This window comes from Aricia agestis, chromosome 10 (genome assembly GCF_905147365.1).
Source record: "Aricia agestis chromosome 10, ilAriAges1.1, whole genome shotgun sequence".
In the NCBI taxonomy this organism is placed as follows: Eukaryota; Metazoa; Arthropoda; class Insecta; order Lepidoptera; family Lycaenidae; genus Aricia; species Aricia agestis.
In genome coordinates this window covers 6850647-6868290 of record NC_056415.1, presented here as the reverse complement: position 1 = coordinate 6868290, position 17644 = coordinate 6850647, and the positions used below count along the sequence as shown (strand labels likewise).

At 37.4% G+C, this 17644-nt stretch overlaps 2 protein-coding genes across 3 annotated transcripts in view; both read left to right on the top strand.

The window, feature by feature from the left end:
• LOC121731058 overlaps positions 1–16229 on the top strand; it is a 273136-nt gene extending 256907 nt beyond the window's left edge. The window contains exons 13-22 of one of the 2 annotated variants that reach the window (XM_042120377.1): positions 1123–1167; positions 2746–2861; positions 3147–3314; positions 4040–4225; positions 6305–6433; positions 9637–9708; positions 12492–12634; positions 13401–13631; positions 14965–15141; positions 15853–16229. In XM_042120377.1, coding sequence (XP_041976311.1) covers positions 1123–1167; positions 2746–2861; positions 3147–3314; positions 4040–4225; positions 6305–6433; positions 9637–9708; positions 12492–12634; positions 13401–13631; positions 14965–15108 — 1234 coding nt within the window. In that variant the 3' untranslated portion in view covers positions 15109–15141; positions 15853–16229. Of the gene's footprint in view, positions 1–1122; positions 1168–2745; positions 2862–3146; positions 3315–3779; positions 3864–4039; positions 4226–4861; positions 5175–6304; positions 6434–9636; positions 9709–12491; positions 12635–13400; positions 13632–14964; positions 15142–15852 lie in introns of those variants that run through there. The other variant, XM_042120376.1, reaches the window with a different exon arrangement.
• LOC121731177 lies at positions 15832–16245 on the top strand. The gene has a single exon (XM_042120532.1). The coding sequence runs from the start codon at positions 15832–15834 to the stop codon at positions 16243–16245; it is 414 nt and encodes a 137-aa protein (XP_041976466.1).
• Positions 16246–17644: the final 1399 nt, after the last annotated feature.

Sequence of the window (17644 nt, the reverse complement as noted above, 5' to 3'; positions counted from 1 at the left end):
TTAACAACAGTAGACATGGGAAAGAAGCGACATACTGACAGATTTTATGGACAAAGTGGCGGATTTCTATTGTCTAACTGTCACTTTGTTTGTCTAACTGTCCCTTTGTCTATTCTTCCGTAGAAAGAAACCGTTTCTATGGTGACCATGCTACGCCTGCTGGTGACAAATGGAATTTCAAAAACCCTCATTGGTCAAAACTCTGTCACTGTCAGTTGTTTGACGTATAAGAGAATACTATTTGTTAATTGATAGAATCAGCAATGGAACAAGGGACGATACTGAATTAATGTTGCAACAGAATAGTAGAATATGTGTATTGGATTTGGAACTTAGATGTAAAGATCCCTGCTCAAAATCATTTAACAAAACCATATTATATGGAAACTGTCATCTGTTCGTGCCATAATGTAAGCTTTGTAACTTTAACGCTTTTATGTTTTACATGGTTTAACCTACTTGTCTACACATACAGATTTATATAGAATGCTTAATTTATTATCATCTTAAAACATCTAGAAAAAGTCTGTACCTCAGTGCTACTATAAATAATATTATGATAAAACGCAAAATACAAAAAAAAAGGTATATTATGGTCCTTTATCCATTACAAAGCTGTGAAAAATATGATTGTCAACGATAAGCTGCCTTTGCAGGTGCCATAGGAGTTAATGTCTTAATTATAATACTTATATAGCTATTTGACCGAGTTTTGCTCGGTATTCGATAAAACACGAATAAAATGACATTTGCTAAAAATGACATTTTATTCGTGTTTTTTTTTCAACGATTTTCATGAAATATACTAAATTTCATGAAAATTGTTGGAGCCGATTCCGAGAAAGAATTGCTCGTAAAAGATATAAGATTATAACATAATGAACTTGTAACAGTTGATCAAAAATATATTTTCATATAATTGTACTTATCTAGTTTTGTATACTTCTAATCTACTAATATACAGAATTGATAACATCCTCTTTATTGAAGTAGGCTCAAAGTTACCTATTGTTACTGGCTAGCTAGCTAATAAATATAAGCATTCTGTATAAAAACTCCGATTTTGAATGTTGTCCAAAACAATCATGTTCATTTTGATGTTTCTCTTCTTGCATCGTAAAGAAAAAATCAAATGTACCACGCTGTGTCAACGGTGATGGCGATAAGGTAACTCTGCCCCCGTAGGTGTACCTTACCTTACCTGTGCCACTTTCACACTTGACCTTACCTTACCACTGACACAATACAATTAGACAGTCCTACAAGGATGTTTTTGTGCGTGGCCAAAATACAAACAACGCCATCTTGTAAAGTGTTAGATGAGTGATTTAACTGGCTAATATATGGTTACTGAGGTTTTTCGACTGAGGATTGTCTAGCGTTTGATTGGCTCAGGTTTAAACATAACCAATCAACAACGCTATTGAATAGCTACAAAATACGTTAAAAAACCTCAAGGTACAAGAGAGTCATTTCATACCCACGCCCTTCTGTCAATGTCATCCAAGTCATTCCAAGTATTGCATGTGGCCGAATACTGAACTATCCCGGCTACCTTATCACGTAAAAATAGCGATCAACAATCCAATAGCAATAATAGCGCGAGTGATACGGGGCCTGGTTTCATTTTAAATGACAACCGTTTCGCATTCGGCGTGGATGACATTGTCATCCAGGTATTAAAACATCCTTGTAGGCGTGTAGAGGTTGCAGCCCCGTAATTTTGACTAACTAATGAATCAAAGAAATAAAAGTTAAAGTCTATTTCGAATTGTCCTTTTAGCGAATTTTAATTTGCGGGACTGCAATCATGTTATGATATTAAATCGAAAAACTTTAGTTTCTTCGTCCTCCTTTGCCTTTACCGTTCCTTTGCTATTTGATTTGAAGCACTGCTTACACATAATATTGTTATCACAAGCTAAGCTGCTTAGTATTGGAAAAAATATTTATATCCAAGTAAGTTATCATCCTAGCTTTTAGATCGTTTTTCCGAGAATAAACTAAGATGAACCTTGAGTAAACCAATATTGGTAAATAAAATTAATATGACATGAAAGATAATATTTTTCTGTACATCCATACTACGTTATTTAAATTGAAACAAGAAAAATAACAAGTTTATGACAGCAAATTAAAATTCAGAAGGTAAATTTAATTAAAATTAAAAGTACGATTGCAAACGTCATAAGTCCAGTTTCCAGTTATAGTGATTTGCTCAACAAATGCACTTGACCTTGCCGGATCAATACTTGTGTCAATACGATCGGTCTGTGACATATAAAATGCGGTGATTAATCACTCACTCCATTGATTGCTAGCGATGTAAAAACCAATCCATCGCAATCATAAATCGTTTGAAATATACACGACTAACGAGACCCGCTATTAGAATATTAGAATTGCTAAACATACCCCCACGCAGTAAATAAAACATGAACAATATTTTTCGGTACAATTTAATTTTTTGTCTAAGTAATTGCGCCAATTTACAAGTGCTGTGAGTCATGATTTTAATTTTCTCTTTTATTACTTTTGAATCTGTCACGTAATTTATTGTATTCAGATTTCAGTCCTGTTTTTTCATTTCATTTTTTCACCCTCTCCGACAAATTAATAAAATCAGAATCACATACACATATTTCGTACTCAAACTTCAAAATCTTTAAAGTCTCAATGCTAAAACTATGTATCTTACAAAATCGAATTTATTTTATAAGATTACCAATTTAATTTATCCTTTAGGAGGAATGGCGCCGCCCGAGACGCGATGCGCTCAGGTGAAACCGATGCACATAACTTTCAAGAATACACCTACAAGAAGATTACTCCGTGTGATGTGTGCTCACAAGTTCTCAGAGGTGAGGATTATGTTGCTTTTAAATTGAACTAAGTGAGGTTTTATTGGAAATATCTGTTGGCGTGGTAAAAATGTTTTATCCTTTTCTCCGTCTACTTTCACAGTGAACTCTATACAAGGGACGTAATGCCCCCTGAAGTATTATAACTTTGTTTTGTTACACTCTGTCTATGATCTAGCATAATTTCTGCCTAACCCTTTTTACACTTACTTTTAAATGAACATGTTATGAACAACTTTTTATCAAAAAAAGTCCTAATTATCGAGTTATGCACTTTTGCCTCAGGGCACACCCGGCAAGGGCTCCGCTGCCGCATGTGCAAGATGAACGTGCACCTGGACTGCATGCCTCAGGTCGGCCGGTGCCAGACCAAGTCCCGCCTGCTCCGCAGACAAAAGAGTACCTCCGAAATCGAAGCGCATCGAATACACGATGTCGCTTACGACGACGAAAGTAAGTTCCGACTACTCTGGTACATATTTATATGGAACTAATAATATTGTATAATCGTATTTGTTGATATTAGAAACTATAAAATGGTTATATGTCGTGTTAACAACGCCATAATTTATAAATAACGCTGAAACCAATATCACGCTGCATACGCGAGCAAGTTATAACCATCATGGCCTTAAGCGCAACGCAAATTCCATACGATGAGTAAATGCTTTTCATTTTGCAAATTGCAATATCTCTGGAATCGCTTTGTAAATTTCTTACAGTATGTACAAATAACACTTACAAGTTCTTGCACTTGGCGGTGTGCCTGAAAACGATTGCAACTACTGCAAACAATGTGTTTAAAATCTGTCTGCGTTTAACTCCTCAGACAGAATTCCTGGCTATTAACTCGTAACACGTGATACCATCATTTTATTATTATTAATTAAAAACACACGCTCAAAACTAACTCGACAGGAGTGGAGGACGGCTGGCTGCCGGGACAGAGACTCATAAAGAAGTCTGTCGAGTTCGATGATGATTTTGATAGCTACTACGAGGGTACAGTATACGTTGGGAGTGGCCCCGTTCTCCTAGCATCGATCCCCGCATCTCCTAACGAGTCGATACAGAACCATTACAGGAACTCAGCCCCCCCGTCTGGCGGGCGGCGGTTTGCACGTTCCGTACCGTTTTAACAGCACGCGTTCCAATCTAATACTAAGCTCGGTACTCAGAGGAGGAGGTGGATCAGACGTACCAAGTGCTGAAGAGGGCGAACGAAATAGCGAAGCCGAGCGCGAGCGGCGGCGTGGTGGTTCGCGTGTCGGCGGCGCCCGAGGAGGCCGGGGCGGGGCCCGCGCGCGCGCCGCGGCCCAGCGCCGGCCTGGCCGTGCTGCCGCAGCCCGTCGCCTCCAGCTCAGGTCTGCGGCCGCCCCCGCCGGCTCGCCTGCTTCCCGCTGTAGGCCGGCGACCGGCCGCGCCCCGGCGCGATCGGTCGCGGGCGGCTTCAGCTCGCTCGCTAGTGTTGTGTCAAGTCGTGCACGTCGCGGGCGCGGGCAGGTGTACTGACGCTGCTTGTCGGTAGGCGCGGCGGCGCGGCCGGAGGGCGGCGTGCGGCGGCGGCTGTTCGCCGGCGTCAAGAGTTTGTCCATGTGGGGCTCCAAGTCGCGGCGGGGCTCGCCGCAGCACCGGTCCATTTCCCTGCCGGAAAGTACGCGCCCCTGGCCGTATGCCGTAGCGATTCTGTCTCACTGCAACGAGCTTTATCTGTCCGTCTTACACGTCTGGGCTCCGACGCCTCGTTTCGTTGTGTGATTTTATGTTATCGTTTTTGTTTGTTTCCGTTCCGTTGACGATGCTATGTTAGTGAATAGGACATAGTGAGAGCTCGAAACGCTAAAATAGATGCTTGATCCCGTCCTCCCTCTGGGTGTTCCGTCGGGGGGTACCATTCGGCTATCACTATCACCGATCCCTTTTTTCATTGTTTTATTTTATTATTTTTGTGTTGTTTACTTTTTTTTATTTACGTTTTGTTTTTTGCATTACATTTACAGAGTCCGAAGAGACGACGACGCGCCCCTTTGGCCAGCCCCTATGTTTTATCAATGAGAACGGCGATCCGCCGCCGTCGATTCTGAAACCCTCTGCCAGTGTTCGCAAGAAAAAATGAATTTCCCGTCTCCGCCGAGGAGCACTCGCAAACCTGTCAATTCGCACAAAGCGATCGTCTCTCGCGTCTATCGGCACGACGGTGACGGCCACTTTCGAGCGCCTAATATCTACCCCGAAACGCCCCGCGTTCTGTGATATGTATTATAAATTCAGAATTGCTATGTTGTTATTGTTGCAATAAAAAGTAAGATTCGATGTAATTTTTTAATTGACCGATTCGCACTGTACGCGAGCGCCCGCGTCGCCGCGTCGGGCGAGCGGAAGTAAGTGGTGCATGGCTTGACGCGTCGCGCTGTTCATCGCATGCGTTTGGTTTTCGGCGATGTACATTTTGCCACATCAGATCTCACTCGCACTAGTCGACACAAGTTTTCGATACTCACCAAACACGAAAGTTTCTCTCTGTCTAAATCGAACACGCAAAGTCTACCGAGAAGCGCTCCTCTCGATTTTTAAATTACTTTCCGTTTCTTTGCTTTATTGCGACTAATTTTTGTCATTGAGTTTTACTAAATTGAGTTTACAGGACGACACAGTAAGGTTTCAGTAAAATGAAGTAGATCAGATCCCGTTTACTTTGTTACGCAGGTTCGATGAGGAACTCCAAGAGTGCCTATATGTTGAGGCAGACGGACCGCACCAGTCCCGTACCTGGTACTGATCAGTATATATTCCCGTAGACCTCAATGTTGAGAGATTGGTTGCATTTTGAACCCTCCATCCTTCGACGACAATTTTATCATTACGACCGACCGCTTCCGAATTACGAGAGCAAACCATTTTGAATATTATATTATTTAATATCGTTTTACATTACAGTCGCCACACGTAGACAATAGCGATAGGTCTCGTCATGTAAACTCCACACACCCACATCTGCATCTTGGTCCATGGTTTTGGAATTTGGTACTTATACCGTTTCTTTGCAACGCTTCCGCACATTTTAGCCCGGCCGCACATTGTTTGAAATTTCTGATCAGAAACAGTTGAACGTCCGCGCTGTCTCTTACATTTTGTACTGAGCCGAGTGAGCTCGAACTCGCCGGAAGGATATTTCGGATAGTGTGCGGGGTGGCGTTCCGGCGAAATTCAACTGTTTCTGATCAGAATTCGGACAATGTGCGGCCGGGCTTATACTGTACATGTTGTTCTGTTACGACGCTTTTTGAACTCTTTCAAAGCAGCACTACTTCCCGTTTTGAATGAGTTGACGCTAATTTAAGATTTTTGACACTCTTATATAACCTAGGTGTAAGGCATCATCGCGACATTGCTTTTTGAGTTACAGCGGTAAGTCGGGTACTCATGCTGCATGACTGTTATAGCTCCACACTCGCCGCGCCGTCAAAAGTTGAATCTTAGGATGAAGAGTCTCTCGCTGGATTCGCCGGAGTGCGGGGAGCTGCGCAGGCGGCCCCGGGAGCAGGCGCCGTCGCAAGGCAGCCGCGTTCTATGTACGAATCTCGTAATATCTAACCCCCAGTCAGTAAAATCACCTTTAAAATTGTCTCTTGCCGTATCGACATATTTTTGAGGTAATTTCGACTTAACACCAGTCACCAATATTATTTAAATATCGCACTTTCGCATCATAGTACTTATTTCAAGAAAAAAAGTACATATTTACATTTCTATCAAAAGTATATTTATTCGCTTATTTTAATAATACGGTGTTTTTTATTACTTACTTAAAGTTTTATTTTTTTCAAATTTTGACTTACAACACTTTGCTTGTTAAAGCCATTTTATATTTAGAATCTTTCTTTTTTATTCTGGCATAATATTACGAATAACATTTATAAAATTACCTTATTAATAATAAACGCTGTAAAGCTTTGAATAGTTATACCACAATAGACATAACTACCAGTAGTTCGACTGCAAAGAAACGGACAGGTTTCAATATCTGTCAAATTCGTCGGGTTCACTAGGATTATGAACGGATTGTGCCTCGCGCTGGCTGGTATAATTTATTTTTAAATATTTAAAATAATGATTTCAAAATTGGATTCTGACAATTTTAATCACATGTGCCAAAACACAAACAACAATACGACCAAAGAGGAACACGTCCAGCGAATATTATATTATGTCATATTTTTAAATTCGTAGGTAACAAGTTAACAACCCTAGCGACGATTTTCGTCATAATACGTCAAATTTAAAAATTTCAACATCAGTTCTAAGTCGGCATACGCTATCATTCTGTCTACTCTGGTTATACAGTGTTTTGTCTTCTTCTATCCAATTAAAAATGTCACTCGTGTGACAGGAACAAAACACTGTATAACTATTCAAAGCAACGTTTATTAGTAAGGGGGTATATAGTTATCAGTAACGTTGAAAGCAGTTGATTGAATTGCTTAATTACCTATATAAATCCTAATTCCTAACATCGTTTGCTGTAGTCATCGTGTTTGACCTTCGGTCTGATGATGATGAATGAACTAATTCTTTGAGTCAGTACAGTACAGTAATTGGTTAAACAATAGCTGTTCATTACTATAGTTGATTGCAACACAGCGTTGGCAATGTTTCAGAATCTGAACTTCCTATGTGCTACGGACATACTTTTTAATTTAGTGTCGTTATATTTCTTTGTGACATTGTTAACGGTTATTTGATATATAAAATGAACTCCTTAAGATATGGTTTGCACTATAAATTAAGAAAAATAGAGCCAACATAAAAAAAGCTCTAGTTTAAACATAAATTAAGAAAAAGAGAGGCAACAGAAAAAGATAAAATATGAAAAGCTCTAGTTTAAAATTAAATAGCTAAGGCCCAATTTTGGATTAAAGCTAAACACCTTGAGTCAGATATCATCAATCTTGGTTAAGTGATTTTGGAACCTATTCGATCCAAGCAATCAGAAAAAACATTTCTTCTCTACAATAATAATAAAGTAAATATAGTATACAAATTCAAACTAAACTGTGTACTTACCTATAACTAGATTACGTGCGCAACGCCGTTGTGCCAAAATTCGTGTATCGTGCGGGAACCGTGCATTTTACCAGGATAAGAAGTATCCTATCTCCTTTCCCAGGACTCAAAGTATCTCCATACCAAATTTTAGCAAAATCGGTTCAGTGATTTAGGCGTGAAGACGTAAGAGACAGACAGAGATATATATTTTTATATACGTGGGAGAGCCATGCTTCGGCACGAATGGGCACGACCGGAGAAATATCACGTTCTCACAAAAAACCGGCGTGAAACAGCGCTTGCGCTGTGTTTCGCCGAGTGAGTGAGTTTACCGGAGGCCCAATCCCCTACCATATTCCCTTCCCTACCCTCCCCTATTCCCTTCCCTTCCCTTCCCATCCCTACCCTCCCCTATAACCCTATTCCCTCTTAAAAGGCCGGCAACGCACCTGCTGCTCTTGTGATGCTGCGAGTGTCCATGGGCGACGGAAGTTGCTTTCCATCAGGTGACCCGTTTGCTCATTTGCCCCCTTATTTCATAAAAAAAGAGACAGACAGACAGACATTTGTATGGATATTAGTAAGTCAGGATATTGCTGATGCCAATCTCGTCAAAAGTACTTGTATAAGAATCAAATCAACCTCAAAAGATAGCCTCTTTTATAGTTAGCTTTATTATACATAGTAAAATAATATGACTCATAATACTTTACCATTTAATCATACTTTTAACAGGATCCTCGTTTCATACTGGAATAATGTACTACATTATGTAACATACTAACACAATATATCTATTATCTATATCTATACTTAATATTATAATTGGGAAGAGTTTGTTTGTTTGAACGCGCTAATCTCAGGAACTACTGGTCCGATTTGAAAATTTTTTTCAGTGTTACATAGCCTATTTATCGAGGAAGGCTATAGGCTATATTTTATCACGCTAATACTAATAGGAGAGAAGAAATAGAAAAAAGTGTGGAAAAAACGGGGGGAAATTATTTGATAGGGCTTATTTGAACGTACTGGAGCAATTTTTATGTTATTTGGCACACGTGAAGAATATACCACGTGAATGGACATAGGTTTCTTTTTTTGCGGAAAAATGTACGCTTTCCGTGACATTCCTAAATTACGCGGGCGAAGCCGCGCGGTACATCTAGTAACAAGATAACATGTTTTCGCTAAAAGTTTCTATTGTTTCTATCTTTTTGTAAAGATAAAGCAAATATATTTTATTATATAAATGATTTCAGTATTATATTGATTATATTATTATTATTCGCACTTTATGATTGCAAAATAAAAGGATTGTAATGATTACAAATTCTTTAATAAGGTATTTTCGTTTACAAGTTCCAAATGTTAGAACCTAGGTAGAAGTAATATTATTTGTTACTAATACACCTAGCACCATTTTTATAAATCAAAATCGAGTAAGAGACAGTTTTAAAACAATTCGTTGATTTTACCGACTTTTTTGTATGTGAAGCGATATTGTGGTCTATGTTACTATGTCGCTTAGCTTCTGTGTGATACTGTGCTCTCCCCTCAAAGCTTCCTTCTGTTCGAGATGATTTTGTGACTTTCTTGTACCTTTGGTACTCTAACTGTATCTTTGGTACCGATGCTACCAAAACTTTGGTATCAATTTTGGATTGGCGCCCAAACGGGGATTCCAAATGTATGTATTTTCACGCATGTTTTTTTTTATTTTTTATTTTAGGTGAAACCCGGCCAAGTTGCATGCGATATGGCTCAGTTAGAGTTATCAACCACACGCTTCTGACTCAATCATGTACGTGGCTTTATCACAAAAAAAATAAGCGGTAGTAAGACAAAAAAAAGTTTATAGCATATTAATGTACAGTCATGCACCTAATTTAGTTTGTTCTTTACCCAATAATTTTATTCTATCATATTTTATTATTTTTCCGTTACTCTAGTATTATAAAACGTATCAAAATCGGTTAGAGTGTAAAGATATTATAAGAATTAGACAGGCAGATTTCATTATTAATATGAGAAAGTAAAGATAATATTTTAAAACGATATCACGCTTGCTCTACCATACTTAATTGCTATAAACTTGTTTGTGCCTTACTACTACTGTAGAGGCAAAGATGCTCTGCTATTTTTCTATTTCTTGATTGGTATTTTAAATACTTACAAAATAATTATTCTAAGTATTTTAACGTAAGTATAGAGAATATACAAAAAATGAGTCTCTACTTAGATCTGTATATACAGGGTGTAACAAAAATAAGTGATAATACTTTAGGGTGTGTACGTGTTCCCTATAGACAGTTCACTGTGAAAGTAGCAGCTCTGAAAGACGAATTTTTTTTTTCACTTTTGTATGGGGAAACTCGTGACGCTCGGGCCCTTGCCCATACAAAAGTGAAAAAAAAATTCGTCTTTCAGAGCTGCTACTTTCACAGTGAACTCTCTATAAGGAACACGTACACACCCTAAAGTATTAACACTTATTTTTGTTACACCCTGTATACCTAGTCTTTAAAAAAGTTGTGATAATATTTTATAGTAGGTAATCTAAATATTTATAGTTTTAATAGCTTTGACAATATTCTCCTTTTTCCATCACCAAAACAGTTATCCTGAAGGTGAAGCAATTTAGATGATTTTCAAATCACAAAAAAAAATACTTGTAGGAACTGCAATAAAAAAGTTAGTAAAGTATTCTTTATTAGTTTTTATGAATTTTAGATAAAAAAATATAATTAAGAATTTTATCGATTACACAAGCATTGTTTGCCTCTAGCTGTAGATAACTTTTATATCTCTTAGCTAACTTATTACTTGTTAATAGCATGCTTATCAACTTTAATGTTAAGTGTTATTATAAAACATTGATAGCTTCATCTAATAACAAATACTTGATATTATCCCCGCGTTCCATTTGATGTTAAAATCGATCAAAACGCTCAAAATGCCTCCTATTTTGAGCGTTTTGATCGTTTTAACATCAAATGGAACGCGGGGTGCGTATGTTTATATTGTACGGCTAATCAGAATTTATTTGAATCCTCTTAAAATGCTTTTTTTAAGAATTTATTGTGTCACAATGGATATCGGCATATGATATTATACTTACATAGTTAGCGAAATTGGTAACTTCTGTAATTTTCAATAGTTACTAAATATTATAAGTAGGGTTTAAATTCTATTAAGTATAATATGTAATTTGGGATATTTTCGCTAAATCTTAGAATCAATAGAACAGTAGCCCTTTCATGGCCACGTTTGCTTTAAAAGTCTTCCAATCAATATATTCAATCAAAGGAATATAACAATAAAAATCCCTTGTACACGAAAAACAAAAATAGTTATAACGAAAACCCATTATAGCTAACCATGTGCCTAACTCACTAACTTGGCTGCCTCAAACACGATATTCTGTCGTCAAATTGGTGGAAGACACGCATAGATATTTTCGTGCGACTGGTAATTATTGTGGCAATGTCAAAGTTGTTTAGACAAAAATATTTCTACTAATCGTAGGACATAGACAAATAAATCATCGTTAACATCAAAATAATAATGTATCGAAATAGAATACAGTTAAATATGCTGCGGTGTTTTTCAACCTGTCGGTGGAGACCCCCTGGGGGGTCGCAAATGTCGCAAAAAAGGTTGAAAAAAACTGGTACATATATATACTGTATTTATATTTTGTAAGCTGTGAATCTGAGTCTGAGTGCTTTGTCAAAACATTAAATAGGTAATCAAGAACGCTTGTGATAAACTATTCTTTCAAAACCTCACAAACGGGGCAATAGAAAAAAGGAAAAGTAGAGTTTTGCTCTACTATATTTATATGAATTCGCCTAGGGAATGCTTAGATATTCTACGCGCTATCATTTAGGAAAAGAAGGTACGGTAAGGATGCGGGTCTAGAGATTTTCCAGTAAAAGGAAAATTGATAAGCAATAAAAAATAAATTGAATATTATATCCGATCTTGACTTTGTTTTGAATCACTTGTCCTTATCTGACCTTCGGAAATCAATTTCAGTACGAGTATTAAGTTATTAGAACACGATAAACAAGTTCATTTCATGATTACTTAATTTTGGTATACCTGCAGCTGCAGGCTTGAATCTTGATCATAGTAGAAATGCGAAAGAATAGAAATACTGTTAGATTTTGGGAATAAAATATTTTCTTTGATTATTCTTCCGTAGAAAAAAACGGTTTTCCGTGGCCATACTAAGCGTGTTGAGTAAAAGAAGGTGAGTTGTTAGGGAATAGTTTGAATAAGGTAAGATTTAAGAATTTATAATAATATGTACAAAGTCTAAATTCCCATATTTATTATTTAAGTGCAACTGCACTGAAGCTGCAGCTGAGACTGAATATTGTAAGTTAGGCGAGAGTTCTCTAGGCAGGTAAGATTTAAATAATAATTATCGTTGTTTATCGAGGAATTTAGACGAGATTTCGCTAGGTAGGTATACCTCTAAAATATATTGTCATTGTTAATTATTAATTGTTACTTAGAGTAACATATAAAGTATTTCTATTACCTAACAATATAGGGTGTATTTACTCCCGTATGTAGCACCATCGTCGCCGGTACACAGTCGTCGGATGCTAAGCGCGCGCGGCGGTCGCATGAGCAGCGTCGAGCTGCCCGACGAGCCTGACAAAAGCCTGTCGTCGAATAGCGCCAGCCCGTGCCCCTCGCCAGTTAAACAACCGAGTGTGAGTACGCCACTGATGAAGCCAAGGACGTATGTAGGGGAAGCAAGGGGGACATTCGTCGGCTTTCCCAAAAAACGAGACAACTTCGTTGCTGCATATGCCTTGTCCACTGACCTCTATAATACACTGGACCGGCTATGCCGTACAAAATGACAGCTATTTTTTGTGCCGATTTGAAGTGCCGCGCCGCGGTGAGCGTACTGTGAACTAATTACATAGAAAATTACAACCGCCATTTGCAAAATAGTAGTTCCAAGTACACTCACTACCGCTTTCACATAGCAATCAGCGCCAATATGGCGACTTTCAAATAGGAACATTTTATTGATAGCGATCGCTTGTCCTGTGTATTATAGAGGTCAGTGGCCTTGTCTTTTTCTATATATTTTGGCAATTATGGCTTCTTTGTTGCAACTACTCGTAAATAACTGAAATGGAAAATGAACGTTTCTATTTGGAAAATAATTTGGGGCAGCCTTCTTCTTTTCCCTTGAGCCATTTCACTGAATAAGTCCCTGGCAGTAGCATAATATGTTTTTACACACACATTATTTCTTATTTTTCTTAGCACTTTTGATCGACTGAGACTTTATCAGCGTTAGAATGCGCGTGTCTTTTTAAAATCTCAGAAGTAATGTGTGCTTTACTTGCTGGAGTTAAGGTGGAATTTGTTATGTTCAGTTTTGGTAATTCGCTTCGATGCGCTTCGACTCTACGCTAGTATAAATTGACCCTAACTGGCTCTAAATGTTTCCTCTCTTTACAGAAGCACCAGCGTCTCCTACCCACCAATCTGTACGTGATCCTCTACAACTTCAAATCGCGTCACGCTGATGAGTTAGACCTGAAGGCCGGATACAAGGTCACGGTGATTGACACATCAGACCCCGACTGGTGGAAGGGGAAGTGTTTGGGCAAGATCGGCTACTTCCCCTCCAAGTATTGTACGAAGCTCCAAGCGGGGGAGCGGCCGCTGCAAGTGACGCATAATTTGCAGGTTGGTTTATTTTTCTTGCCCGTATTTGAAATTATGGTCCAATGGCGTAAAAATTCATAAATTTACTATAAAAAATTAAAAAAGAATAAAAAAAAAACCTTTTTTGCATCGGCTTTTTGTTTCAACTTTTTTGTTTGTTTTCAATGCAATGATCTAAACGTAAAAAAATACTGGTAAGTATAATTATTTTCTTCTGTATTTGTGCAAAAATGAAGATTTTATACATGTTTTATACTTTGAATCGCTACTTTCCTTACTCAACAGGAGTCAGTGATTCTCAACATATTTTCAAATGTGACCCCCTTAATAATTTTCAAAGCAATGTTTTGTCAAATAAAACCATCAGCAACGGGAACTAGAAATGTTTTGCAACAAACTCGTGATTCAAGGAGGTAACAAAAATAATGGGCCAGTAAATTAAACGTCCCCCAAAATTAAACGACGGTCATAACAGAGTGCAATTACATTAAACCATTATTACAAGACATAAATACAATACGGAGTACAAATTTCCTCGTCTTTATTATATTCCCTTTATAAATTCAACAAAAGTATGTCAAACAAATCATAAAATGTTCTGGCAAGAAACCAAATCCCAATTAAATGAATGCAGCTTGTATTGAGATTCATAAAGTTTTTTATTTGCAAACATCAGATTTCCCTTTTATTATATCGTGCCAAATTGTGTTATTGTTTTCCAGAACGTTCTAAATACGTGTTCGGCTTAAATATTAATCGTGATTCGTGGCACAGGTGTATGCAGCTCCGGACGCCATATTTTGAATTATGTTAATAATTTCAATATCACGTAATAGCTCACGGCTTAAGCTCGTAACTATTAAAGGTGCCTTATGGTATAAATTGTAATTTGTAACACTGCAACGTAGAGCCAACAATAAGCCATAATCGTAATAAATCAGTAAACAAATTAACGGCGCTCGAGTGTTTACACCGTAATGGGCTAGATTTTCTAAAAGCAGATTTGTAAAGAAAAAATGTGGAAAATGTGAAAATGCTCATTAAAATTGCTGCAATACATTCAATGGCTTATTGAGCTTATGTATAAAGTCATTTGAAACAATGAAAGTTTAATATTATATCTTTAAACGAGCAATTCTTGTATATATATATGGAATCTCGGAATCGGCTCCAACGATTTTTATGAAATTTAGTATATAGGGTGTTTCGGGGGTGATAAATCGATATAGCTAGGAATCATATTTAGAAAATGTCATATTTTGTCGAATACCGAGCGAAGCTCGGTCAAATAGCTAGTAATATATAAATTGCGCTTAAGCCCATACTCGAAATTATCTACAGATATTCGTCACAGGTTTCAGATGGCGACAACGGTCTGATGCTGCTCCGTGACCAGATCGTGATCCAGGTTGGTGATGAAGTGGACGGCATGGTGATGATCAGGTCCGGGGACAACCGCCAGGGTGTCTGTCCCATTAAGTTCCTTCAGGAGGTGTGACGCTTCAAACTTCCTAATTTCTACCTTATCAAGGTAAATGTTTTTTGGTTTAAACTTTAATGCTATATATAGATTTTTCAGCTGTTCAATACTAATGCAGGGAATACCCTATACTTAAATTTATAGCATACTAGCTGTCCCGGTGAACTTCGTGTCACTTTAAAACCTTCCCTGGACTTCTACGAATATTTTAAGACTAAAATCAGCCCAATCCGTTCAGCCGTTTTCGAGTTTTAGCGCGACTAACACATTTGAAAATCCATTTTTATATACAGTGTGTAACAAAAATAAGTGATAATACTTTAGGGTGTGTACGTGTTCCTTGTAGAGAGTTCACTGTGAAAGTAGCAGCGCTGAAAGACGAAAAAATTTTTTCACTTTTGTATGGGGAAGGGCCCGAGCGTCACGAGTTTCCCCATACAAAAGTGAAAAAAAAATTTGGTCTTTCAGCGCTGCTACTTTCACAGTGAACTTTCTAAGAGGAAGACGTACACACCCTAAAGTATTATCACTTATTTTTGTTACACCCTGTATAAGATTTCTCGTGGCTTCACCCGCGTCACGCTTGTAATGGAATTCCTGCCACTCAAACTTTGATCCCCTGTTTGACACTCATCTTTAATTAAGTAATATTATTATTCTTTCCCTTTTAATGACTTACATTTTCGCTTCTTATTTCATCATCATTTAAATCTTTTTCAGGTGAACTTATTTCGAATTGATATGAACACCTTCTATTTACAGCGACGCGGCTCACTCTCAGAAAACATTGTAAAGCACACCGAACCGAAACCCAGCAGAAGTGCACCCGTCACCCCCTGCGACAGCGCCAACCCCTGGTCCAACCCGGAAGACGACAAGGCATACTATTCTGACAAAGGCTACTCGCGATCTGACAAATACGAGGTACAGGAATACACGCGGTCAGACAAAGCGAGTTACGAGGCGTCAGTCGAGGGGGTTTGGTGGTGGCGTCGACCCCTGGGGGTGAGGCACTCCGCGTGCCGCTCGTGCGGGGCGTCATCTTCTACGAGACCGCTGCAGCTGGCTTCGCCCCCGGCCACTTATGACTACGACCAGCGCCCCATCTCCTCCGGCGACCGCCCCCTTAACTTTATTAGGCAGTTGTTTCTGTAATAATTTAATTTTAATATCTCTATATTTTTATCTGTTAATGTTAAGTTTGGATGTATATTAGTTAATAGTTATGTAGTTAGTTTATGAATTGTATTGTAATTTAAAATTGAATGTAATGATTTTAAAAGGGCATTGTACGTTAACCTTTTTTATTTTTCTTAATTTTTTTGTAAACGATGCCTTCACAATTGATACGGATTTACAATATGTTGGTAAGATTTAAGATTTTATACAAAATTTTTGTTTTGAAAACTTGAAATGATTGCGTGGCCTATTCATTTAAAAAAATGATCCTTCCATATTCGGAATTTATTTAAAATACGAATTTAGATTAGTTTTATACTATTACAAACATATCATTTTGTAAAACAATATTGTTAATGATATATAGAAATATGTATATAGCATATAATATTTATATATTTAATTTAAAAAGGTCTAAGATGTAATTCGATCAATCGATTCAAAAATAATTTTTGGTGAAGGTTAGCTATGTTACAAGTTTGCCATTTCATGAGGAATGTAACATAGAGTTCTGCGTATAAGTTACTTACACCATTCCTATATTTTGTATAAAACTACCTCACAATTATTTTCATAGCCTTGCAAAGGTAAGATGATATGCACTGTTATATAGTTACTCGTATAAAAAATATTTTTCCTAAATACCAACTAGGTGAGAATAAATTGAACTTTAAAGATTGAGATATTATAATATAACTATCGACTCAGAAGGTTTATGTTCTTAATTCACCATTTCATTTGCATCTAACGTAAGACATCAGAATAAGAAAAGTAATAAGGTATCTAATATAGTCTTAAAATAGAATTCGTTACGTTTCTAGGGGCTCAAGGTTTGTAGTTTGAGAAACCCTGCATATTTCGTTTATTCCCACAAAGCATTATATTGTATAGTTAGCACGTTATATCAAATTAGCTTGATACAAATATCCATTTGTGAGATAATAATCAATAATAATGTATGATATATTAGGATTTAGGATATTATCATACACGATTATTGATTACTATTTATATAATATTCAGTGGCGTAGTGAGGCTTAGAAGGCCTAGTAGTAGATCGATTACAGTTAAGTTAAAACACCCAATTATAATTGTTTGTACTACAGAAAGTCCTATTATTCGCATTACAAAATATTATTCACAAAAAATCGAATGTTCCAATAATAGGATGACTGCCAACTATGGAATAATTTAATGCCCTTATAGTAGTAGGACATCGGACAAAAATACTTACATGCTTATTATTTGCTACTTGCAAAATTAATTAAGGGTGGGTTGCACCAGAGGCGTGGTTAAAGTTACAGTTTATGTTAAGGTTATGGTTATAGTTAAGGCTAAATTTAGCTTTAACCTTAACTTTGACCGGAGAAATTGA